This window comes from Watersipora subatra, chromosome 7 (assembly GCF_963576615.1).
Source record: "Watersipora subatra chromosome 7, tzWatSuba1.1, whole genome shotgun sequence".
NCBI lineage: Eukaryota > Metazoa > Bryozoa > Gymnolaemata > Cheilostomatida > Watersiporidae > Watersipora > Watersipora subatra.
The window spans coordinates 36,457,940-36,484,686 of record NC_088714.1 but is presented as its reverse complement, the minus strand read 5'-3'; the positions used below and the strand labels follow the sequence as shown (position 1 = coordinate 36,484,686).

General features: G+C 35.6%; 1 protein-coding gene across 1 annotated transcript in view; it reads left to right on the top strand.

Annotated features, from left to right (window-relative positions):
* LOC137399765 (uncharacterized) overlaps positions 1 to 24,921 on the top strand; it is an 81,892-nt gene extending 56,971 nt beyond the window's left edge. The window contains exons 13-18 of the mRNA XM_068085984.1: positions 1,163 to 1,298; positions 9,344 to 9,505; positions 12,590 to 12,761; positions 14,563 to 14,657; positions 15,015 to 15,183; positions 24,283 to 24,921. Coding sequence (XP_067942085.1) covers positions 1,163 to 1,298; positions 9,344 to 9,505; positions 12,590 to 12,761; positions 14,563 to 14,657; positions 15,015 to 15,183; positions 24,283 to 24,426 — 878 coding nt within the window. The 3' untranslated portion in view covers positions 24,427 to 24,921. The remainder of the gene's footprint in view (positions 1 to 1,162; positions 1,299 to 9,343; positions 9,506 to 12,589; positions 12,762 to 14,562; positions 14,658 to 15,014; positions 15,184 to 24,282) is intronic.
* Positions 24,922 to 26,747: the final 1,826 nt, after the last annotated feature.

Sequence of the window (26,747 nt, the reverse complement as noted above, 5' to 3'; positions counted from 1 at the left end):
TTTCCCAATTATAGCAATGGGATTTATTGCAACCAATCACGAACAAGATAACAAAAACAAGAATTCAGTGTAGTATTTCTATTTACTAGCATTACAAAAGTAATTCATGCAGACGATGCATAAATTTATCTATTTCTCTTTTGATCCTGATGATACAATGTATCATTTGTGTCATACAAAATAACCCCAGTGGCTTATTGGTATTTAGCCTGTCCTCCATCATCTGTGGCGAGTGAGTCCCTTCTCAATACGACTTGCTACATTGACAGTAATAGAAGAAAGATTTCTCACTGAGGTAATTGAATCACTAACAGTAATTAAAAGAAACATTGATTTGCTGTAAACCTGAACAGACGCAGCAGTTCATTCAACAATAGAAGAGACTTCATTAACACAGGGGGAGCTGTACCACTAACAATAATTACTATTATTAATTACAAATTACAAGAATCATAGACTATTTTGTTACTACATGCGCGGTAGGCCTATATCAGTATGTGAATATATATATATATATATATATATATATAAATCTTTTTTCCCATAATTACAAATAAATACATGAGTATTTGTATTTTCTATAATAAAATGAACAATGATTTATGCAACACAAAAGATCTGAATCGGATTATTTTTAATTAAGAATCGGTGAATCGGTATCTGAATCGGCTGATGATTTTAGAATCGGGGCGTCTCTAATGGTAACTCACTGCAGTTTAACTACTATATTCCTACCAAACTTCAATTGCAGATCTAAAGGCTTGGTCGTGTAAAATTAGTATTTTGGTATTGCTGGAAGCAGTATAAATATAATCACCTCAAAAAGTTTATAAAAATTGAAAAGGTCGATTTATATAAAAAATCTGATCATTTTGATTTGCCCGCAACATCTTGATTTTTTCCAACTTCGGTATGCTCAATATATTTTTGAGTTGTTGACGGCTGGTTCCCTTACTTGCACCTATCAGTTACATTACTATGTAAGATCATTTTTCACAGTGATTTTGTAGAAGCTAGCGAGGTCTAGTTGAACTAACTGATCACTAACTGATCACTATTATTTGTATCTGTTAAGCTACCCTTGCAAGGGGAATTGCTTTTTATTTTCTTCAGAGGAGAATACTTCTACAGAAGTTGTTATTCCTTGTGCACTGCTTTACAGGCCAAGGTGATCTATTTGAGCAAACATACAGAAAGAACATTGAGACAGAACAACTGTGTGATAGAACAAAGGCTGCTGGCCCAGTCATTGAGAGCCCCTCCATGTCAATAGATGTTAGCAAACACTGCCAAGTCTGGTTTGTAATTTTTTATCCGCTGTTTTGGCAATGTCACTAGAACATGCATTATTCAATGTTTTTGCATTAGTCAATGTTTTAGAGTTGGTTCTAATTAATTACAGATGGCACCCTCATCTCATTGTATGCATGTATACAGGTATGAGTTAGCATTTTAAAAATGCAGCCATACTTCGACATACAAGCTTTACGCATTCCTGGACTGAGGACTATGTCAATTCTCTCAACAAGTTAATTTTATCCACTATAAAATAAATAAACACAAATTAATCTGTTCCCATCCTCTGCAAAACCTTGTAAAAACAGGATATTACAATGGAGAAACATGTTTTTAATCACTCTAATTCACCACCTACTCTCACAAAGGAACAACTACCATAAAACCTCTAACTGAACGCCATGACGCTCTATTTTTCAACCTTCTTTAATAGTGGCGGTCAATTGAAGACGGCATTCAAATAGAGGCTGGCGGTCTATTTTTCAACTGGCTCGTCAGAATTTTCGAAAGAAAAATTTTGCCGTATTTTTGCCGTAATTTCGAAGCGAATGTCGCCTATTTTCTGCCCTCTCTTTTCGGTGAACCAATATTAAACATATTTAATGTAATAAATCTACTAACCTACCTCTAACTTGTCAAACATCTCTTAACTCATTCGCACCCAGGCGCGAGTTAACTCACCTATTTATAACGTTGCTAAGCACCCAACGCGAGTTAACTCGCGTCTGAAATCTACTGACTCCTTGCATCGTTATTTTCAAATTATAAAAAATAATTTTTGATTAGTTAGAAGGAAAAACATCTGGCCAATCAGACAAACTTTAATTTATGCCTCTATGACGTCCCTGGCAAAAGTTATAACTAAATTAGCACACCCATCTCAACATTTACCAAAACCGGAAATCACCGTGCCTGCCGACTTGAAATTTTACCGTTCGCGATAATTTTTTTTAACTTCAGAAGTAAATATGCAGATTCAGAAGTGGTAAGGCATTGAAAGACTGCATAAATTAAATTAAAACATTATTTTTAATGTTTCAAAGTTTTTGTCAACTTTTAATTTTGCCAAATTGAATCGTTATGCTCAAATAAAAATGCAATCTTCAGGCTGCCAGCCGCAGTCAGACTAACATCTTTCAGTTTCGATAGGATCATATTGATTCTTAGAGCTGTCTATGAAGTCTGAAAAGTCAAGAATAGAGTTGTCGAACATATTTTTATTATTTGAAACATTTTTATGGCGTTTTATTTGAGTTATATTGGCATATAGATTTGCTATGCTTTTGTTTGAAGGATGATACTTGTGAGGAAAAGTTAGAGTTTCATAATTTTCATGTTCATGACTAACTGCATATCGTATCAATAATACTCATAACTATGTATTGTATGTAGTAAATGAGTAATTTCAGTCAAACTTTGTATATTTTTCAACTTTTATGGTGCAAATCTAACTTTGTGTCAGCGAATGACAATTTTTTCAAAATTGGAGATTTCCTGAAACTACCTTCTTTGAGGCACGAATCTACATAAATGGGATATGAGTTGTCTATATAAATATAATAGAATTTGAAAGATGAGACTTGGCTGGTTATTGTGAAATTTGAATGAGTAAATTATCTCAAGTCTGTCTCCTGTAGTAGTAATTTGAATTACGGCAACTTTTTGAAAAATTTGCTGTATATGGGGTCGCCTAGAAATTAGTCGGGTGCGGATGAGTTAATAAATGTGCATCAAGAAACCAAGAAAGATCTCTACCAATTGATATCAATCAGTCTATCAGTTGCTTTCAATTGACCTGCAATGATATTATAGCCTGTATCCTTCTTTGCAATTTGTTGACGTTTTCAATTTTTATTTCATTCTAAATTTGAAGACATATTTTTATTTTATATCTATATTTAACATTGTTTAATGAAAGCTCATTGCACTCACTGATATGTTTGCTACAGTTTGCAGCCAAAACTAGCTTTTTATGTGCAATAGAAGTGGAGTTATGAGCATCGATCCATTGTAAGCCATGTTGAGATAGCCGCAAGGATGCTATTGAATAACATGCTATAAATCTGCATATTTATAAGGTATACAACAATAATCTATTAAATGATACATATATACATTCATGAGCACGAGACATAAATGAACCATACTTATATTACATGCAGAAACAAAAATTAACGTTTTTAAAACAAAAGTACATGTATTTCCATTGTTTGCTCGGATAACTGCGTTCTGATTGTTGCTTTCGATGGAACGAACATCCTCTAGTTGGCCAATGCCTTCCACAATATCTTTTGGCATCAACTCTTTTTCTGCACTGCTGAACTAGTCGATATTAGCGTCCAAACAATTTTTGGCCAAGCAAAACTTTCTCGCTCTACATTTATCACTAATGCAAAGCGTAAACGTTTTGCTCACAATAAACGTAACTTTTGGTCCAAAACTTGTGAACCATTTTTTAAATATGCATGTCGTTGGGAGTATTAGGACCGCGTTAAACAAAAAACTACTATTAGCCTGAGACATTAGTTATTTCTATGGCGTTGCTTCAAAAGTTCTATCTACCATAGTAAATTTAAACTAGAAATTCCACTGTCATACAGCCCACGACCAAAGAGATGGCCAGAGATATCGGCAAAAAAGAAAGGGTACTGATGGTTGAGAAATGCAATATTAGCAATCAAATGGCTCTGCAGTGCAATAAGATAACTGCAATGGTAGCTGTAATGTACTGGGTGTGGGTGTTATTATATACAACAAACAGCAATAATGAATGGAAAAGATGTTTATATTTTCCCCCTGCAATAGGAGAAATGCAATATTGGCCAATATTAGAAGTAAAATGCACTGATATTCTTAGAATAATCAATTTTATTAATACAGTAATAATAGAAAACCAATACACAATTTTGTTTACATTTCAAAACGTCATAGGTAGCAATATTAAGAAGTTGTGGTATTTATATAGGTTTTTAGAAAATTTATTTAAAAAGTGTTTGGTCATGACAAACAACAACAATGAAAGGAAAATATTACACGTTTATATCTCTCCCTTGCAATAGGAGAAATGCAATGTTGGCCAATATTATAAGTAAAATGCACTGATATTATTAAAATAACCAATATTGTTAATATAGTAATACAGCAATAATAGAAAACCTATGAGCGTTCACGCGTCTGGAAGATTTCTGCAAACTGCAGCAAAATAAAAGCTGTTATAAAAGTGTTATAAAGCTGTTACAGTAGGCCTAATTTACTGTAATGTATGTAATTCAACAACAATAAAGAAATATGTTTATTATAACTTTGAAATGCAAAGTTGGAAGTAAAATGGCAAGCTACTGTGTATTAGACACAGTTTGAAAGTTGGTTGCGTTGAATGTAGAATGGTTTTGATAAGCGATCTTTAACAGAAAGCGAGTAGGAGCATTCACGCGTATAAAACTAGCAAAAAACGTTCTCGTCATGAAGGGGCGTTGTAGTTTGGCCCTAGCTTGTACATAAGTTGTAAAGAATTTCGGCTAACGTTTCAAATAATGAAACCTTCGGTGATTGGACAAAAAACACAGGCTGATAAACTGTGTACCACAATTTCGTACCTGTAAATCGGTCTACGCCTCAAACGGTCTACGTTTATTACAGAAACCTTCGAATAAATTCGATTACAAGTAAAAAATGCCATAGACTGATGAAATGAGCACGGTTTTCTCGTGAAATGCGCACTGCTAAATAGTTCTACTATCTGTCACACGGCTTTATTGGTGTTTCAATTTTCGGTCTTAACTTTTATTAAACCGAGCTTTTCAAGCTTTTTGTGGCAATTTTCGTTCAAATTAATCTGTCTATTTGTGTATAATCCGATCAGATGGGTAAGTTTTAAGATATTATCGAAGGTTTACAAAGACTTGGTAACATATTTAAATAGGTTTAAATGTGTTTTGTATCGTTATTATACTTTAACGACTTTACATTCCGATGCTTAAATTTGTGGATGAAATTTCTTGACGAGGGTTCGTCTCATTGTTGATGAATAATTTTCGTAAGTTGTGTGCACATGCATTTATCATAAAAACTCCCACACTTCCGCTCCGCTCGTGTGGTCGTGGGAAAACGGTTTTTTATACTTTTTATGCCATTATCTCGAAGTATCATGACCGCGTTAAACAAGGAACTAATATTAACCTGACACAAAAATTGTTTCTATAGCGTTGCTCTGAAAGTTCATCTACCATCGTATATTTAAGCCGTTTTTATATATGTAGGTTACTTCGAAGTAGAAAGACCACGTTGGACAGAGCGCTACCACTAGCCTGAGACTCATTGATTATTTCTATGGTACTGCTTTCAAAGTTTCAATGAAAAGCTTTGGAATTGGACAACGAGAAAATTATTTGTTATTGATATATACGATTCATTATTAAAACGATTTTGTGGACACTGTTCTACTGATCAGTTGATATTATGTACACGTAAAGTTCAAATAATGTCAAAGTGGCAGTCAAATGGAGGTGGCGTTCAATTGGAGAGTGGCGGTCTATTTTTCAATTCTCTCAGGGTGGCAGTCAATTGGAGGTTGCGTTTGAATAGAGGTGGCGTTCAATTAGAGGTGTTACGGTACCTATATAGTGGTTATGCTCTGATAAAAATTAGCATTATCATTTACAATACTGTATGTGTGCGTACGTGTGTGTATTTCATCAATTAGTAGGAATGTAACATTAAGCAAAATTAAGATATGGTTATAATATTGATTAAATTAAACCAAATAAATGAAAGCTAAGTTACTACTTGTTAAGGCATGTTGAATATCACATGCGCAGTAGCACTGCAGCTAGTGGAAGCACTGGGCCTACAGGAATTGGCACACTCAAACAGCAGGTTTGGATTAATCTAGACTTAACAAATGGCTTTTAACATTAATTCCAAAACTAGTAGATGCAAAGGTTTTGCATAAGTCTATTGGAAGACTGTTCCATTGTGATGGTACTCTGTATTCAATTCTTTTTTTATCTGAAGCAGTATAAAATAATGGTAAAGGTAGAGAGGTTCCTAAAAATCTGGTTTTATAGTGTGAATCTTTTGCTGTTATGTCATCACTTGAATAAACTTTAAATGACCTATCAAGAGAATGTTATACTAGTAAAGTTTGTCAACAGGCAACACAGACAGCTGAACAAACAGGGATCGAGATGAAGTCAGTGGTGTTTTTTTAAATATAGGCATTAGACATTTTTGTGATTTTAGTTTTTTTTAAATAATTAAATGGAGCATTTACCCATGACCCCAGTCAGTAACTAGTTTTAGAGTTAATAAACGCGTTGCATATTAGTTCCATAATGCTTCTGGGTAAAAATTTAGAGCTTCTACTAATCAGGCTTGACATAGATCCTATCTGCTTATTTAGCTTATTGATGTTTATCCCATATCAGGTGACTGTCTAAATATATTCTTAAGGATTTGATTGAAGATGTCTCCTTTGACTCCAAATCAAATAATTTAATTGATTTTTCTAATTTAATTTTCTTTTGATGATTTCTCATTACAATGTGCAATGTTTTGTCCATGTTTACAGTTAATTTATTTGTATTTCACCATTGTTCAATTTTTTGAAGTTCATTATTATATTAATGTCATTCAAATTGTTAGACTCAAAAAATAAATTTATATAGTCAGCATATAGAATAGGTTTTAAAAATTAGTAGAAGACACAAAATCATTAATATATATATTAAGAATAAGGTTAGACCCAGAATAAAACCTTGAGGGACACCGCGATTTATACTTGAAAAGATTGAGTATAGCCTATAGTAAAGCTAAGTGTAGAGTCCTTACCTTGGAGACGAGTGCTAGTGACTCACGAAGATATAAAAGAGATTTGATGGCAACATGTTCAGTACTCTACACTTTTGTGACAATACATAATATAAACTGTGAACATAACATAAAATTTAAACTTAACTTATTGTAAAATCTCTGTTTGAACACCATGACACTGTATTTTTAACCCCTCACCTATATTGGCTTTTTATCAGAGGTGACATTCAAATAGAGGGTGGCGCTGTATTTTTCAACTAGCTTGTCACAACTTTTGGAAAGTAAATTTACCAATTTTACTGGCGGAGCTATGCTAATGTCGCCTATATTTTGTGCTCTCATTCGGGCGGAACAACACCAATGTCGTCGGCTTCAGAATTTTTGCTAAACTGTTTTATCACATACGTCAAATAATCAGACCGACTTGAACAAGGAACAAGTAAAAGATGTTAGCCAGATGCAGTTATTATTTTGATAGTGCCGCTTTCAAAGTTTTATTATTAGGAGCAAGTTTTAAAGAAAAACCTTAAAGCTTTGAAGTTAGAAAATGGACTTCGATACACCACAACAATGGATGCTAATAAGTCGTACAATGTTCCTGTAGAGTGTTCTAATTGTTCATCATAACGCTTTACAGTTTTTAGGTTAAAATGTAAACCAAATTATGGACGAATCTGAAGACAATCGATCAGGTGTAGACCTCAGTGACTTTGAATCAAAGTTTAGTTCTGATGATTGTCATGATCGATCTTCTTGGGCCTACCATCACTAAAACCATGCCAACCACTATAGCAACAACGAAAAAATTAACTGTTATTGGCGTAGCATTATTAGTATTATTGTAAGTATTGTTACAATCATTATAACGCTATTAGTCATTATTAGTACCATCTTGTTGGACACTTTTCTATGGATCACTCTCTAATATGGGCTCGTAAAGATCAAATAATGTCAAAGTGACGGTCAAGTAAAGGTAGTGTCTCATTAAAGGGTTGCGCTCTATTTTCAACCCTTCTATAGTGGCGTTCTATTAGAAGTGCAGTTCAAATAAAGGTGGCATTCAAATACCGTGCGCCCTTGGTTTATGATGTCCCCGTTATACAATTTTTTCGCATTGCGATGTGGAACGCAATTTCACACAATATGGAACACACACTTCTAATTTAGAAGTTGGTTTGCTAAATACGTCGAAATAACGAAGATGCCGATATGCTATTTGTCGAAATCCCTCTCACAATGCCTGAAAGATATGTGATGCTCGCTCACTCTCTCAGTTCAGCTTTATTTGCTATAAGTTTTTGCAAAAGGGAAACCAGAAACAAATAAGCGACTAAGTTTTTGATAATGACAAAGTTGAAGCTTAGTTCAGTAAAATACATGTATGTACCAAACTGAGCTTCAAGTATGTGTTCAGTAAGCTAAATTCATTTAAGTTAACTTCAATGTTTATGTTACACATCCGTCTCGAAGGTAAAAATTGCCTATGGTATGTGCTGCACATAGTACATTGTAATATGTTACTATGGGCTTTTATATCTCTCTACACGACATTGTGTTGCTCGAAGGATTGCATATCATCCTCTGATAAACATGACGAGCCTGTTGGTCACCTGTGATAGTAAAATAATGCTGCAGAAATTATTCGCGCTGTTTGGCAGGTAGTATGGGTCACATGATCAGATTATGACTAGACGATTAAACCAAGCCGAAACAAAACTGTAAACTAGCGAGCATCTATATTTGGTAAGGGCTCTTCCGTAAAACCCGTAGTGTTTGTCATAAACCAGTGCTACGAGAAGTTTTATATTGAGCCTTTTATTGGCCTTTCATTTCACATGAGAACATCACGTGTCAAAACAATAACCAATTCGTTTGACTAAGTCAGAGAAATAAATTTGTTCCAATCTACGGCGGTTTCGTGATGGCAGCGGTTAGTTGTTTGTTTTTGAGCTTTTAAGAGCTTGTAATCACATTTCCATATATTTTGCACCTACCACACAGCAGAGTAAGACATGGTGAATCTTTTAATACTAAATAACTGTAATGTGAATTTTGTTGCAAGTCAACCTTTAAATTTGTTTCGTATCTCAAAGCAAAAATTACCTCAGAGTTTTGCTCTTATCTCAAATTTCTTCTATCTTGGGGAACTTGTATATTGAGGTATGACTGTATATAGAAGTTATCATTTATATTTACTGTATTTGTAATATTTCTATCTTTGCATTTTCTGCTCTAGGTATGATGTCGTAGTAGGACAACAAATGGACGATTGCACTGAAGATCCGTTGGGTGCAACGCTTTTTATATCGAAGAATTCTTTATTGCCCGCCAGGGATGGTTGCCCCATCTGTAAAGTTCAAACTGATGGAGTTGCAAATGATTCTGTGGATAGTTTCCCGTAGGTTCTTATTCTAGATTATCTTATTGTATTTTGATTATTAGCGCAATGCTGTACAGTAGTTTCTTCTACATGCATATGTTACTTTTGGTCGCCTAAAGTCGTATCTCGTATTCCTTATAAAAAGTTAAGAGCTCGTTTCCTATTGCTCATTTTAAAGAGGTACCATTTGAGTTTCTTTGACTAATGCCATTGTCTGTCATTTGTTTGTAGCGTTTTATATTAAACACGTTCGTTGGTTACTAAGTACAGGCAAACCTTGAAATACAAATTTGAGTTTTTTGTGATATAGCTTGTATTATCAATTAAATCGTATGTCAATCAAGTTAATTTCATTTTACTTACATAACTGAAACTGAATTAATGCATGCCGTGCCTAGAAAGCACCCCATCATCACTGGAATTTCTGAAATTATGTTTTAATTAAATACTTTTATATTCATGTCTGAAGTATGGTAAGAGCAAAGGAAAGGCTATATTGCGTCTTACCCTGGGTCATGTTTCCCTTACGTGTCATATAGTGGCACCTTTTTCAAAGCAACTGCTCGTATACCAAGCCAAAATTTGGCTTGAATCATAACTCATCAATCAAACATCTTGTATATTGGGCTGCTTGTAAGTCGCGGGTTGACTGTACCTAGCCTGTCTTGACAAACTGTTGTTTTTGCAGAGTTGTCACCCCGTCGAGCGGACGAGTAACACAACAGCTTGTCACAAAACGTACTGCACCTGATGCATCAGCTGCACTGAAAGGGAGTTGTTCTCTTCCATCTATTCTGCTTGGCTGCGATGTTATGGCGGTCGCTCCATTGGTAATCATAACGGATTTCGCGCAAAATTTATGTAAAAAGAATAAAACTACGTTTAACCAAAGACCAGTCTCTGTTGTAAACTTTAGTAGAACTTAAGAATAAAATAAATTGAAAATAAAATCCATTAGAACAAATAAAACTGGCTGATACAAAAATAGAAATAAAACTTCGCTGTTGTTGCCTAAGTTCTCAAGTTCTGCTAAAGTTTACCGCAGAGACTGATCGCTGGTTAAACGTTGTAATCTTTTTTTTTCTACATACAATTTTGCGCGAAATTCAATATGATTACCAATGGAGTGACCGACATAACATCACAACCAAGCCGCATAGACGGAAAAGACCAACTCCCTATAAGTGCAGCTGATGCACCAGGTGCAGTACGTCTTGTGACAAGCTGTTGTGTTGCTCACCCATTTGACGGGGGGACAACTCCGCAAAACAACAGTTTGTCAAGACAGGCTAACTGTACCTCAAGCATCGAGGATAGATTACTACACGTGAGCTGAGCGCTAGTGTGGAGGATAGGTTACTGCCCGTGAGCTGAGCGCTAGTGTCTAGGATAGATTACTGCCCGTGAGCTGAGCGCTAGTGTCTAGGATAGATTACTACACGTGAGCTGAGCGCTAGTGTCGAGGATAGATTACTACACATGAGCTGAGCGCTAGTGTGGGGGATAGATTACTACACATGAGCTGAGCGCTAGTGTTGAGGATAGATTACTACATGTGAGCTGAGCGCTAGTGTGGAGGATGATTACTACACGTGAGCTGAGCGCTGGTGTGGAGGATAGATTACTACCTGTGAGCTGAGCGCTAGTGTCGAGGATAGATTACTACACATGAGCTGAGCGTTAGTGTCGAGGATAGATTACTACACGTGAGCTGAGCGCTAGTGTCGAGGACAGATTACTACACGTGAGCTGAGCACTAGTGTCGAGGATAGATTACTACACGTGAGCTGAGCGCTAGTGTCGAGGATAGATTACTACGCGTGAGCTGAGCGTTCGTGTCGAGGATAGATTACTACATGTGAGCTGAGCGCTAGTGTGGAGGATAGATTACTACATGTAAGCTGAGCGCTAGTGTCGAGGATAGATTACTACATGTGAGCTGAGCACTAGTGTCGAGGATAGATTACTACATGTGAGCTGAGCGCTAGTGTGGAGGATAGATTACTACACGTGAGCTGAGTGCTAGTGCCGAGTATAGATTACTACACATGAGCTGAGCGCTAGTGTCGAGGATAGATTACTACGCGTGAGCTGAGCGCTAGTGTCGAGGATAGATTGCTACACGTGAGCTGAGTGCTAGTGCCGAGTATAGATTACTACACGTGAGCTGAGCGCTAGTGAGATCATGTCTAGAAATACCTTCTTTATTATTGAAATTTAACTTTCAGTCCTATGGTTTACCTAGGTTTAATTTTAACTCCAATTTCTATAGTTGTGCCTGATTTTTGAATGAAACTAACCTTGATAGGAAAAAAATGTTGCTGATGACACCTGACACTGGATAATTACTGGTTTGTTAGGCCAGCGGGTCTTGGACGATTTATTAGAAATGGCATAAGTACTGGTTTGTTAGACCAGCAGGTCTTAGATGATTTATTAGACTGGCATAATTACTGGTTTGTTAGATCAGCAGGTCTTAGACAATTTATTAGACTGGCATAATTACTGGTTTGTTAGACCAGCAAGTCTTAGACGATTTATTAGACTGGCATAATCACTGGTTTGTTAGACCAGCAAGTCTTAGACAATTTATTAGTCTGGCATAATTACTGGTTTGTTAGACCAGCAGGTCTTAGACGATTTATTAGAAATGGCATAAGTACTGGTTTGTTAGACCAGCAGGTCTTAGACGATTTATTAGAAATGGCATAAGTACTGGTTTGTTAGACCAGCAAGTCTTAGACAATTTATTAGACTGGCATAATTACTAGTTTGTTAGACCAGCAGGTCTTAGACGATTTATTAGAAATGGCATAAGTACTGGTTTGTTAGACCAGCAAGTTTTAGACAATTTATTAGACTAGCATAATTACTAGTTTGTTAGACCAGCAGGTCTTAGACGATTTATTAGAATTGGCATAAGTGGAATAGCTATAGAAATGGCATAAGTACTGGCTATTGGAAAGTTATTGCTCAGTTTTTTTCTAGATTCAGCTTTGGAAAGCAAGTGTTGAGCTAATCAGTATTGTTGATGCTATTTACCTTCTCTCATTTCCCAAGATACCGCGAATATCTTTTAAAAATCGACGACATGCTTGACAGGTGCTTGTCATGTGGACTGACTTTCGAGCAAAGTGCAGTGTTCGTTGAGAATCATCAGAAGGGAAAATACTACGATTCTCATCAGGAAACATTTATAGATCCAGTGTTGCTGCGAAGCTATGACCCTGAGAAAGAAGCCGGAAGTGACTCTAACAGCAATCTCTTACTCAAGGTTTGATGTCTCTATGTCTCCAGTTGGTCAGTCTGGCCAGTATCATGAGCCTTGCGATCAACTTACAGGGAAAGTTTAAATACCTCTGGGTTAATAGAGTGTGTAAATACTTGCTCAGTGTACTGACAGGTCGACTGTGTTTATATACCTGCTTAATGTACTAACAGGTAGAATGTTTATAGACCTGCTCAGTGTATTGACAGGTAGACTGTGTTTATATACCTGCTCAGTATACTAACAGGTAGACTGTGTTTATATACCTGCTCAGTGTACTAACAGGTAGACTGTGTTTATATACCTGCTCAGTACACTAACAGGTAGACTGTGTTTATATACCTGCTCAGTATACTAACATGTAGACTGTGTTTATTTACCTGCTCAGTGTACTAACAGGTGACTGTGTTTATATACCTGTTCAGTATACTAACATGTAGACTGTGTTTATATACCTGCTCAGTATACTAACAGGTAGACTGTGTTTATATACCTGCTCAGTATACTAACAGGTAGACTGTGTTTATATACCTGTTCAGTGTACTAACATGTAGACTGTGTTTATATACTTGCTCAGTATATTAACAGGTAGACTGTGTTTATATACCTGCTCAGTATACTAACAGGTAGACTGTGTTTATATACCTGCTCAGTATATTAACAGGTAGACTGTGTTTATATACCTGTTCAGTGTACTAACATGTAGACTGTGTTTGTATACTTGCTCAGTATATTAACAGGTAGACTGTGTTTATATACCTGCTCAGTATACTAACAGGTAGACTGTGTTTATATACCTGCTCAGTGTACTAACAGGTAGACTGTGTTTATATACTTGCTCAGTATATTAACAGGTAGACTGTGTTTATATACCTGTTCAGTGTACTAACAGGTAGACTGTGTTTATATACCTGCTCAGTGTACTAACAGGTAGACTGTGTTTATATACCTGTTCAGTGTACTAACATGTAGACTGTGTTTATATACCTGCTCAGTATACTAACCGGTAGACTGTGTTTATATACCTGCTCAGTACACTAACATGTAGACTGTGTTTATATACCTGCTCAGTATACTAACAGGTAGACTGTGTTTATATACCTGCTCAGTATATTAACAGGTAGACTGTGTTTATATACCTGTTCAGTATACTAACATGTAGACTGTGTTTATATACTTGCTCAGTATATTAACAGGTAGACTGTGTATATATACCTGCTCAGTATACTAACAGGTAGACTCTATTTATATACCTGCTCAGTATATTAACAGGTAGACTGTTTATATATCTGCTCAGTATACTAACTGGTAGACTCTGTTTATATACCTGCTCAGTATACTAACAGGTAGACTGTGTTTATCTACCTGCTCAGTATACTAACTGGTAGACTGTGTTTGTATACCTGCTCAGTATACTGAGAACCTCACCTGAGAAATTATACTTTCTAAACTAACCTGAGAAATCTAATTATGTTTGTTTCATCACATTTACTTTCACATCACTATATTTTCGCACTCATCATAGCTGCGAAATTAAGTTGCTGCGAAATTTTACTCTGTATGCTACTCACGAAACTAAATACTAGCGAAATATAAGTGTCCTAGGGTAGGTGGACTGCTTAGTTAGCGTTATTAATTCTATCATTACACTAGTAAATCTATGGTAAAACAGGACATGCCTTGTTGTTATCTACAAGTATTCGACTGAATGGTTGAATTAAAACCTTGTAAAACCTCGATAGCAATTGTTGACGGGTTTGTGTGAGGTTGGGAGTGCATATGATTGTGCAGTGAAGCTACATTTTAGCTCTGGAAAGAAGAAGACATCTCTCAGGAACTAGCCAAGCGAAACAAGGATTGGGATGAAAGAAGAGCAATTTTGGCAAAACAAGAACAAGAAGGGTGAGGAGACCACCAGCCTGTTGTTGGTGATATGATACTTCATTGTAGGGAATGCTTCGGTAGTCTCATGTTCTCCATGTCTTCAGATATCAGCAACCAATTCTTATGTTGAGAAAGAACCTCAAGGAAAGGCAGCCTTTGTTCACCAGTTATAATTTTCAAACCAACCAGCTAAATCATTTATTGTTCTGCATGTTGAATCCACAAAGGTGTGGATTTGCCGGCATCTATGTTGGCCTCCCTACCTGAGCTCATAATTTTGTGGAAGTAGGTTTATTCTTTTGCTTATGAACTTTATTATTATCTCCTACTTACCGAGCCAATCACCGCGCGTATCTGGGTCGGTACTGTTTGCAGCACTCTAGGCTCTGAAGATCTCGATGCTCTCTCTTCTCTGTCTGGTCTGCCCAACAAAGCTGGCGTCCTCAGGGCCGGTTCAACATCTGGACATTCTAAGGCTTCAACAAGGACTTTGAAATCAGTGAAGAAGCAGGCTGGATTCGCATCCCCTCGCACTCGCTTTAGGGTTTGTTATTTCAACATAGTCGCATTTTATATGCACACTCATCTTCATGTATTTTAAATATTGGAAAGTCTGTCAACATGGTACTTTTATTTTGGCCCTCGGAGAACTTCTATGGTTCAACCTGACATCAAAATTGACTTTGACCACATTTTCTTTGGAAACATTTCTGAATTTGCTTGCTTCTTAGTGAGCAGCTTATGCTTCAATGCTTATCCAAAGTTATGGTTTGCAGTGACAAAGTTCGTTATTGTATGTAGCCATATGGCAGATATCGATATACAGTCATACCTCGACATACGAGCTCAATGCATTCCGGGACAGAGCTCGTATGTCAATTTTCTTGTATTTCAAAGCAATATTTGCTATATAACTCTACTAAATACAAATTAATCCATTCCCATCCTCTGAAAAAACAACTTCAAATAGAATATTACGATGCAAAACCTTGTTTTAATTTATTCACTACCTGCTCAAAGTAACAAAAACCTATCTAGTGGTTATGATCTGCGATAAAATGTAACATTATGTACAGTATTATGTACAGTATTGCACGGATTTCTTACTTTCAAGACTGATGGTAGCAGGTGAGAGACTTAACGGCAGCGCGTTCAGTAGCCTACACTACATTTTTGTGACGCTACGTAATACAACATAAACTTTAAATTTAACTTAAATGACTTTAGCTTACTAAACACACACTTAAAAATAAGTCTCAATCTTACTCCAATCTTGATTCTAATTCTGTTTTCGTTTTCTTTTTTCATCTTGGCTTTCACTATCGTTTTTAGCCGTTTTTTAATTTATTCGACGAGAAAGACTGAGCAATGCCGTTTTTCTCACTTATTTGGCCTAGTGGCCTCATCGAAACCGACCTCTCCCTTATTTGGCCTAGCGGCCTCATCGAAAACCACCTCGTAATTTGTCTCATATCTTAAGGCAAAATCTTGCTTGAAATTTTACTCTTATCTCAAATTTCTCATGTTAGGGCACTTGTATATCAAGGTATGACTGTATTGATATATTGCCCTTTATCCACATAGCTGATGTGAGAACCCACAATACTCGGCCATAAATATCCAAGTCAGTATTTGAGAAGTGTTATAAACTTATCACTAGACAAGCTATTGATAAAACTGTCAGTTGTCTATTAAAAGTACAGTGTACCTCGCCAGACGACATTAATTTGTTCCGGTGTTGGCATTGTGGGGCAAAAATGTCATAGAAGGGTATAGAAGCCCATAGTAATTATATAATGCAAACACCCTGGTCAAAACATCAAAAATTTATATTTGTATATTTGCATGATAAAAATTAGTAACAAAATAGTGTGTTAATCTTAGTGACTAAAGTTACCTACAGGAACTTTAGTGCATTTAGTGGTTATGATCTGCTTATGGCTGTGGTAATGATTTTTTCCTTGGACGTCGTTATCCATCTTGGGACCCACGACTAACAAATTAAAGTTATATAGGTATATTTGTATAATGAATTAAAGTTCATAGTGAATACTATATTGAACCCTAGAATACACAATAAATTTTCACTTTTGCTTCCTTTTCTTCAATTTTCATTTCACTCACGCAATATCAAAGCATTTATGAAACACAAAAAATATCAAACTGAGAGAGAGAGCATTTAACGTGTAGTGGGAGGAGTTTTGGCGAATAGCATATCAGCACACCGCGACCGCCAACTTTGAATTTTGGGGGACATTTTAGTTGATGTCATATGGCGAAAAAATACCGTATGGAGGGGATGGAAAAACATCATGTTCCGTATTGTAAGGCGGAAAACCCGTAAAGCAGGGATGTCATAACCCGAGGATTATGACATCTGCCAGGTAATTGCTCCTCCAAGAAACGCCTCTTCCATGTTAACGAAATCTTTTCTAAAATGTACGTTCTTATAGTTCTATATGTATTTCTCAAAGTTTTTTGTCTGTTTTCGGTATGTCCAGTTATAACTTTAAAAAATTTTGAAGTTAAAATTCCGCATTTTGCTGAACTCACAAAGATTTCGAACGCAGTTAGATAATCCAGTGCTTTAACCACAAGACCACGGAAGCTCTTCCCATTGCTCACTTTTACTATTTAACGTATACGTCCTTTTCCATTTTCACACCATATTAATTTAAACTCTCGGAATTCTTTTAGCTCTATGAAACGCGATGTTTTTTCGTCCTCGTCGTATTAGAGCTAATTTATTTTCGGCAAAATGATATCAACAGTAGATTATCTCGAAATTAAAATTTGCAATTGTTGTACATATTACACACGAAATAACAATTTTTATTGGGTTTTTTCAGTTTGTATTAATTGTATTTGTATCATTACAAAATCATCTGTTTCATAGTTTACATACTTGCTATTTATTTCATATCTACATTTATTTGCTCTCTTAATTTATTTCAGTTGCTCCGAAGACTTTATCCCAGCCATGCTACGTTTTTTTAATTCTGATAATAGCGCATTAATTGATAGGTATTTCCATGATAAATGGTGTGTTAATTGAAGTTCTATGAATTCTATTAACTCTATGAAACACAATGCTTTTTTCGTCTCTGCACTAAGGCTAATTTGTTTTCCCCAAAACGGTATCAAGATTAATTTTTCTCGAAATTAAAATTTGGCGATTATATCTCAGTTCAGCGTCATCCGTTGTTGTTAAACGGTTCGCGAACAGATGATAAAAATTGATAAAATCTTAGTTAAAAGTTTAATAAAATGCTTGCGAAAACTTTTTTCAAGTATGTTTTTATTAAGCTAAATTCATATAAGTTAGATATGGCGTTTATGTTACACGTCTGTCTCGAAGGTACGAACTCTGCACGTAGAACATTGTAATGTTTCATTTTTGCAGATCATAACCATAAAATGCACCAAAGTTATTGTAGGTAACTATAGTTACTAAGTTGCTAAGGTTAACATGTTGTTTCAATATTTTTAATGACGGTGATTTTTAACAGGCAGTGATTGCGTTATATAATTACTATGGGTTTTCTATACCACTCTATACGATATTTTCACATTATGATGCCAACACTGAAACGAACTAAAATCTTATAATCGTATACCAAATAATTTTTCATTGTAATCATAGCTAAGCTGTTTATATTTAGCCATTACTTGCTTATGATTTCACATTTACATTTGAACGCATTTGCAGTTTTTTTTTCTTAATTTATTTCAACAAAACGCTTCTTTCATGATATGAAATTTAAAAGTTGTAGTTATTTGAAAAAGTTTGAAAGCCTTTACAGTTGTTTTCTTTTTTCTGCAAATTCATCTGAACTGCTTAAAAATATTTTCTCATGATATGAAGTTTAAAAGTTAGAATGGTAAATGTTGTATACGGTATGTTAAATAAAAATAGATTTTCTGTCTAAAGACTTTATTTGTGAGGCAATGTCCGGTAGTACAGCTAGTACTATAGATACTATCTAGTACTTATATATATTTATCAGTGTTGGTATGCGTGTCCTTCCAGCTATAGCTATTAAAATCTTGGAATTAAAATTTTACTGCTCGGTCTTGAACTCATTATGATTGCATCCACAAGATCATTTTCCAAGCACTTTACCACTGAGCTACATAAGCCTTCTTGATTTATCAAGTTATCATATTCCCTATATCGTATACACTCAATTATTATTTGAGCAGTGCGCCCACGTGTTACAATGGCCCTGTTAAAAATATTTTTCGTAAGGTTCAATTACTATATCTGGGGTCAAGGCCAATTCTTCACACGCAGAGAATTATATTATCTCCATAGGAAGGGCCTTAACATTCGCTCTCCGTTTGGTCAGACAAAGACAGTACTGCCGTATATCTCATTTTTACATTTGTACCAGTATTGAGAGGCACCAGTATCGTCATATTCAAAATTTGGATATATAGCTTCTGGTGGAACATTCATCTTTTTTATACACATACTTCTATGCAATAATCGTTATTATTAATTCAACATATTCAGGATTTTTATTTTGTTTTCCCAGTTCGTATATATTGTATCATTACCGAATCATCTTTTATTGTAATCGCAGCAAAACCGCTTGATTTAGCTATGGCTAATTATTTCAAATTTACATCTAAATCCTTTTATAGTTGTTTTATTTATTTTTATTTATTTGACCTGCATCAAACATTTTCCTCGTGATATGAAGTTTGAAAATTACAGTCGTTTGACCAAAGTTGGAAAACCTTAGTTGTTTTTATTTTCTCGAACTATTTCAACTACACAAAATATGATGTGTAGTTTGAAAATTAGAATGGTAAATGTTGTTATAGGTTAAATACAAATCAATATTCTGTGCAGATTTTTACGCAGGTAGTAACGCCAGGTAGTACAGCTAGTTATAACAAAGATCAGTTCTAGAATTTGAAATTCTAGCAATGAGAATTCCTACCGCACTGGAATTTAACTCATTGCTATTGCGTGTTTGCATACCGTAAAAGTATACAAACACGCGCACCTAACCGCAAGGCTGAGCCACCCTTATCTGTTTCAGCTTATCTACGATAGCTTTATCGCGATTAAAGCTAAGTATGTACGTTTTATTATGAATTAATATTACCTTTTGCGTTTGTTGCTCTTTTGAAATTTTCTAAGTTATTTCAAAATCCATTATTCATCTTTATTTGTAATTTTCAATTGTGTCATTTCAAATGTTCCGTTACAGTGTAACTGTAACGGCACAATTTCAATTCCGTATATTGCAAAAGGCAATCGCTAGAAATTGTAAAACTAAAAGGCTGTTCCCATGGTCATTCTTGAGTAGGAATTGCCTCTATATTCTTTCTTGGTTCAATCAGACAAAGTACCCTCGTGTACTTCACTGGTGTATTTAATTTTTATATCTCCCTGATAAGTTAGTACCTGTATCGATGAGAGAAAGAGGGAGAGATAATTCTGCAGCAACACTAACGCTTTTTATGGACACACTTCTATGTACTCTTTCTTATTATTGATTCAACATACCCTAAAACCTCTAATGGAACGCCACCTTTATTTGAACGCCACCTTTATTTGAACGGCGCCCTGAGAGAAGGGTTAAAAGATAGAGCGCCACTCTCTAATTGAGCGTCACCTCCATTTGTTGCCATCTTGACATTATTTGATCTTTACGAGCCCATTTTATCAATTGATCAGTAGAAAAGTGTCCTTAGAATCGTATTAATAATGTTTCGTTCACATCAATAACAGTTAAGTCTCTCCTCCAATTTCAAAGCTTTTCTTATTTTTTTCATTAAAACTTTGAAAACAACACCATAGAAATAATCAATCACTGGCTCAGGCTAATGGTGCGGTGCGCCCTCAGGATACGATGTTGATCTGTTCCATGGTTGGCATCGTATGGTGAAAAATTAGTATGTAGGGGTATAGAGACCATTGTAATTATACAATGCAAACATCCCCTGGTAGAAATCGTCAAAATTTTTATAAAAATGTGTACATATTGAAAATTAGTAACAAAATTGTATATTAACTTTAGTAGCTATATGTAGTTACTACAATAACTGTATTGTATTTAGTGTATTTTAATGGTTGCGATCTGCAATAAAATGCAACATTATGTGTGTACAAAATGCAGTACGTACGGTAAAGAGTTCTTACCTTCAAGACGTACGTATAACATAAACTTTCAGTTCACTTCAAATAAGTTTAGCTCACTAAACTCACATATGAAACTAAGTTTTAGTATGTCTTAACTATTTTACTGAATTTCAACTTAATATCACGAATATTTTATTCTTCATTTAGCGTGTCTTTAGCTTCTTTATTATTCATTTAGCGTGTCTGGTTAAAACCTTTTTTAACCTAATTCAACAAGAAAGGCCGAGCGATGCAGCTATCGAAAGCGGCCTTTTGCACACTTGACCATTTAATGGCCATCGAAGAAAAAAATGAAATTTTATTTACTATTCAGTATATACATACCTTTGGAGTAACGTGACTTGAGCTGGTACATGTAGCGAGTAGAGCAGAGAGGAGGCCAAGACGTATCAATGCTAATTATGTTACTGTACACTTGAAAATAAATTTAATACGTAATGAAATGGAATTTTTTAGCAAAATAAAAGAAGTTGTATAATCCTGTCCAATTTTTTCGACTGACTTTGCAAGAAAAAGTTTAACACTTTTGGGGTCATGAAAAACAGAAATGGTCAGGAAAACACATCTTTCCTGCTGATGCAGAGAATGCTTTAAGAAAATAAGCTAACTTGGTGCAATGTAGAAAATGGTCTACTTGATGACCTATTGAGGATGATGCTTGCTGGTGCAGTGTAAATGCTGGTGCAATGCAAAAAATTGCTAGCGAGCTAACGCTTGTAAAATGATCCAGAGAAGGTTGTACAGTAGCGTGTCTTGTATGAAATGTGCGCAAGAATCAATGTAACCATACATGCAGAAGTTTGTACGTATTTATACCATAGAAGGCAGGGCTTTAGCAAGTTCTAGAAAGTAATGTGGATGCGTCAACTATCTTGAGTAGCTAGTTACATATGAGTTACATACATACGATGATTTGTATTTACGTAGTAAAAAACAGGCCCACCTGCAAAGACATGGTTAAACAAGAAAATAAAACAAAATCAAAATGAAATAAATAAAACATGAAATAAAATGAAACATAAAAAACATGCCACACAAAGAAGATAAATTAATGATATACATTATACATACATTGTACAGTATTGTTTTTATGTACCAGTCCACACAAATAAATTGAACGAAAATTTTCCGCCCATGTAGGTTTTTCTGCCTCTTCTACTTGTCACTACTAAATGGTTGTCTCCACTTGAATGCTGATCTCATGCATGGCCTTCAACTCCTTCAAGTCGTCAGTCCTAAGCTCCTCCTTGTGTTTGCTTTAACAAATTTCTTGTTTTTAATAACAATAATTGCAATTGGTAATTGATCGCAACCATATTCCTTGGCAATATTAACAATACGAGCGCCTTCTTCCTATTTATTTATGACCTCCAACTTTGTTGTCATAGATTTCATTTTTCCTTCATCTTGTAACGTTTGTATCGGTCTCAGATTCCATAGCTAACGAATTAAATATAGATGCCGGGTACTTGTAGTTATATATGTATGCTGAATAAAAGTTTATACTAAAATGGAGTATAACTCTAAAAATGAATATTCGCTCTTGCTTACACACTTTTCACAAAATTTCCCACGTGGAATGCTGACCTGAGAGAATTCGGTCATCATGCCTCTTCTAGACGTTGTGAAATTGTTTTTGGTGTACCGCAGTTCGGTGTCTTTGTTATTTCGACGTCTTTGTTATTTCGACGTACGTAATAAGCACACCGACTGCCAGATTTGAACTCGAGCGAAAATTTTCTTGAATTCGAATGGTGAAATATAATTCATATGAGGTGAAAATCTCACCATGTTCAACTTCGTAAAGTGAAAAAAATCGTATATCAAGGTAATCGTATCCTGAGGGTGCACTGTAGTTCCTTGTTTAACACAGTCATGGTACTCAAAGTACGTGTATATAAAAAACGGTTTACATTTACGATGGTAGATGAATGACTAGTTTTAGGGTGAAGGTTGCGTTTAGCGAGCATAACTTATACACATTGCTTTTGTGCTAAATGCAATGCGTAACAGTATTGCTCTGCCGAAAAAATTGTTTGAACGCTTATATTGATTAGTCAGCAGTGCAGAAGGAGAGCTGAGGTCAGAAGACATTGTGGTATTAGACAACCAGAAGCTCGTTTCATTGAAAACAATCAGAACACAGCTATCCGAGTAAATGATGCAAATCTTTTTTTTAAACGTTAATTTTTTTCTGCATGTAATATAGGTATGGTTCGTTTATGTCACGTGTTCATGAATATATATATATACATGTATATATATATATATATGTTTGTAGCATTCGATCGATTATCATTATACAACTTATAAATCTGCAGATGTATAGCATATTGTTTGATAGCATCCTCACGAGTATTTTAGCAAGGCTTACAATGGATCGATGCTCTTAACTCATTTTCTATTGCAAATAAAAAGCTGGTTTTAGCTGAAAACTAGCAAACATATCTATGAGTGCACTGAGCTTTTATTCAACATTGCTAAATATAGATATAAATAAAAATGTGCCTCCAAATTTATGATGAAATAAAAAATTCAAAGCTTTAACAAATTGCAAAACAAGGCACAGGCTATAATATCATCACAGATTAATTGCGAGCAATAGATAACAAATGGCAGAAAGATTTTTCGGTTTTCCAATGCATATTTTATTCAAAGATCTCTGACAAATTAGAGATAAGTTTGCAGATGTATTGCATCCAAAATGTTTAACATGCCCACGGAAAAAAGGACAAAATATAGGCAACATTCACTTCGCCCATAAAAGAGCTAAATTTATCTTCCCAAACTTCTGACGATCCATTTGAAAAATACAACGCCAGCTTCTATTTGAACACCACCTCCAATTGACCACCACTATATAGAAAGGGTTGAAAAATATAGCGCCATGGCGTTCAATTAGAGGTTTACGGTATTCATGATTTTCCTTTTGCTTTTTCTTGAGTTAGTCTTAATTGTATCAGTATCGATTCACTTTTCATTGTAACATTTGTTACAAATCATACATTATCTAGCCACTACTTGCTAATTATATATCACATTTAAACACCTTCACCGTTTTTACACACTTTTTTTTCATGATATGAAGTTAAAAAGTTATGATGGTAAATGTATATGTTAAATACAAATAAATTTTTGGTGCAAAGACTTTTTTATTACCAGGGCAACGTCAGGCATTCAACTAGTATTATACATATATTAGCCTATTGGTCTAGAACACCGAGCCTGCAAACAACTGGTCAATTTTCAATTTCTAAAAAAAGGCCACCAATGGTGATAGGAGTAGCGTCCAACCTTAAATTGCTCTCTGTAACTGGGCGTGTCTTCAGTTGCCACTGTATTCAGCCATAATCAGCCATGATCACTGATCATGTAAACTTGATTTGATTCCAAATTAAAGAGTCAATCCAAATTGATTTAGATATCTGTCTAGCTACACATCTAGACTTGTAAGCAGCTGCTATCGTTTGCTCTTTCTTTATGAAGGGTGACAGCGATGCAGGATCAACTCACAGTATCAATGCCTTTTTTACTCCCGATCTCGGTAGTCTCTGGACAGGGGAGTCATCATTTCAGGCAACACAGGCGAGTCAGAAGAAAAGCAAAGGGAAGAAATTAAAAGGATTTTAGCTAAGACTGCTAAGAGCAAGTGTTTACATCTGTGTTTCACATGCAGCTGGCCAACAGTCTACACGCATTGTTTGTTACGGACGTCTTCATTGGCTTTGAAGTCAGGCTATGACAATCTAGTGCTAGTTTAAATATTAATAGACTTGTATAGCTGTAGCATACTGTTATGTTGTACTATGAATAGCTATTGTCTTCCTGTGATTTGTGTACTGGTTTGAGTGATCTCAGTGTACCTTGTATCTTATTCCACTGCGCATACTGTAAAATATTAATGTATATTGTAAAGATTTTAATGATGAGTACGCATTTTACATACACAAAGTCAGGTAGTTGCGCTGATACTCGAGCAGTTTTGGCTCTTTCATTTAAAGGAGTTCTACTAACATGAGCATGATTTATTTTTGTAGTCATATTGAGCGAAGCTCACAAGATGTTCTTCCCTCTATTTGAATGTTATATTTTAATGTTAATCCTAAAACAATTCTTCCTTTCTGATTTGTGGACTTCAATTCATACACGGCTGGATAGGTGGTGACATTACTGCTCCGCTATATAGCATGTATGCATAATCCAAAAGATGGGCTATATGAAGATACCACTCCGGCATCAGGTGTGGTTGATCTATTTGTTGTTAACATTTTTTGGAAATGGCAATGACATCGACATTGCCTTTGCTACTAAATAGATGATGAGATAAACAAAGCAAAATGTTTTAGATGTTAAAGACGAGTGTTTGGTTTGTGACATGTTTTGGTGTTAAGTGTGTCCATGCCTTTATGATGGTGGGAATGAATAATTGATAAACGGAGTGGAGCATCTGTAGGCTTACAAATAGAATAGGTTAACTGCGATTTTCAACATTTCTTCGGTAGGCGATAGTCTTTTTACAAAGCGGAAATGATTGTTTAATGTGAAAAATAAAATGTTACAACGACATTGCCACTATATACAGCGAGATGGTTGCTACTAAGAGCTGAGCAGTGCATTGCATAATTGGTTGCGAGTTTGATTGACTAATGCATTAGAAACAGCATATTTTTTATTTGTGTGATGTGTGCGTCTTTAGGCAAAGCAGAAGAAATATTGTACAAAGTAGGTGTTCCATTCAAGGGCATCATGGTCTAGGATGCCTGACATGTGCACAACAGGTTGGTGTTCCATTCAAGGGCATCATGGTCTAGGATGCCTGACATGTGCACAACAGGTTGGGGTTCCATTCAAGGGCATCATGGTCTAGGATGCCTGACATGTGCACAACAGGTTGGTGTTCCATTCAAGGGCATCATGGTCTAGGATGCCTGACATGTGCACAACAGGTTGGGGTTCCATTCAAGGGCATCATGGTCTAGGATGCCTGACATGTGCACAACAGGTTGGTGTTCCATTCAAGGGCATCATGGTCTAGGATGCCTGACATGTGCACAACAGGTTGGTGTTCCATTCAAGGGCATCATGGTCTAGGATGCCTGACATGTGCACAACAGGTTGGGGTTGAATTCCCAGTAAAGGCTGCCAGTGACAAAAAGGATGACATCTAACCTTGAAGGTTCATTGGCAACACATTACAGTTATTTGGTACCAAAATATTCACCATGTCTTACTCTTCTGGGTTGTAGGTGCAAATGTGATTACAAGCTCTTAAAAGCTCAAAAGTGAACAGTCAGTCGTAGCCATCACGAAATCGCCATAGTTTAAAATCCCTTTATTTCGCCGACGCACTCAACTAGATGTGGTTATTGTTTTGACACGTGATGCTATCATGTGAATTGAAAGGCCAATAAAAGGCTCAATATAAAACGTTTCGTAGCACTAGTTTATGATAAACACTTCGGGTTTTACCGAAAAGCCCTTATCAAATATAGATGCTCGCTATTTTACAGTTTCGCTTCAGTTTGGTCTAATCATCTAATCCGTAATCTGATCATGTGACCCATACTTACTGCCAATTGGCGCAAACAATTTCTGTGGCATTTTTCGATTGTCACAGGTGACCAACAGGTTTGTCATTTTCATTAGAGGCTGATATGCACTCCTACGAGCTAAGATTAAAAAATTAAACAAATTTTTACAGTAAGTTTTGAGATATCAGTGCTCAATGTGACAGCATTACAATGATGATGAAATAGACGCATAAGAACAATAGACATGGTTTTATTGAATGCGTATTTGTGAAAATATTTCGACGAATGAGATTGCATGAAAGTGTAAACACAAGCCATCGTGTTAAACTACATCCCATGTGAGTTGTTTTGGAAAGGGATTCCAACCTACGGCGTTTTCATGATGTCTGCGATTAACTATTCGTTTTGAGCTTTTAAGAG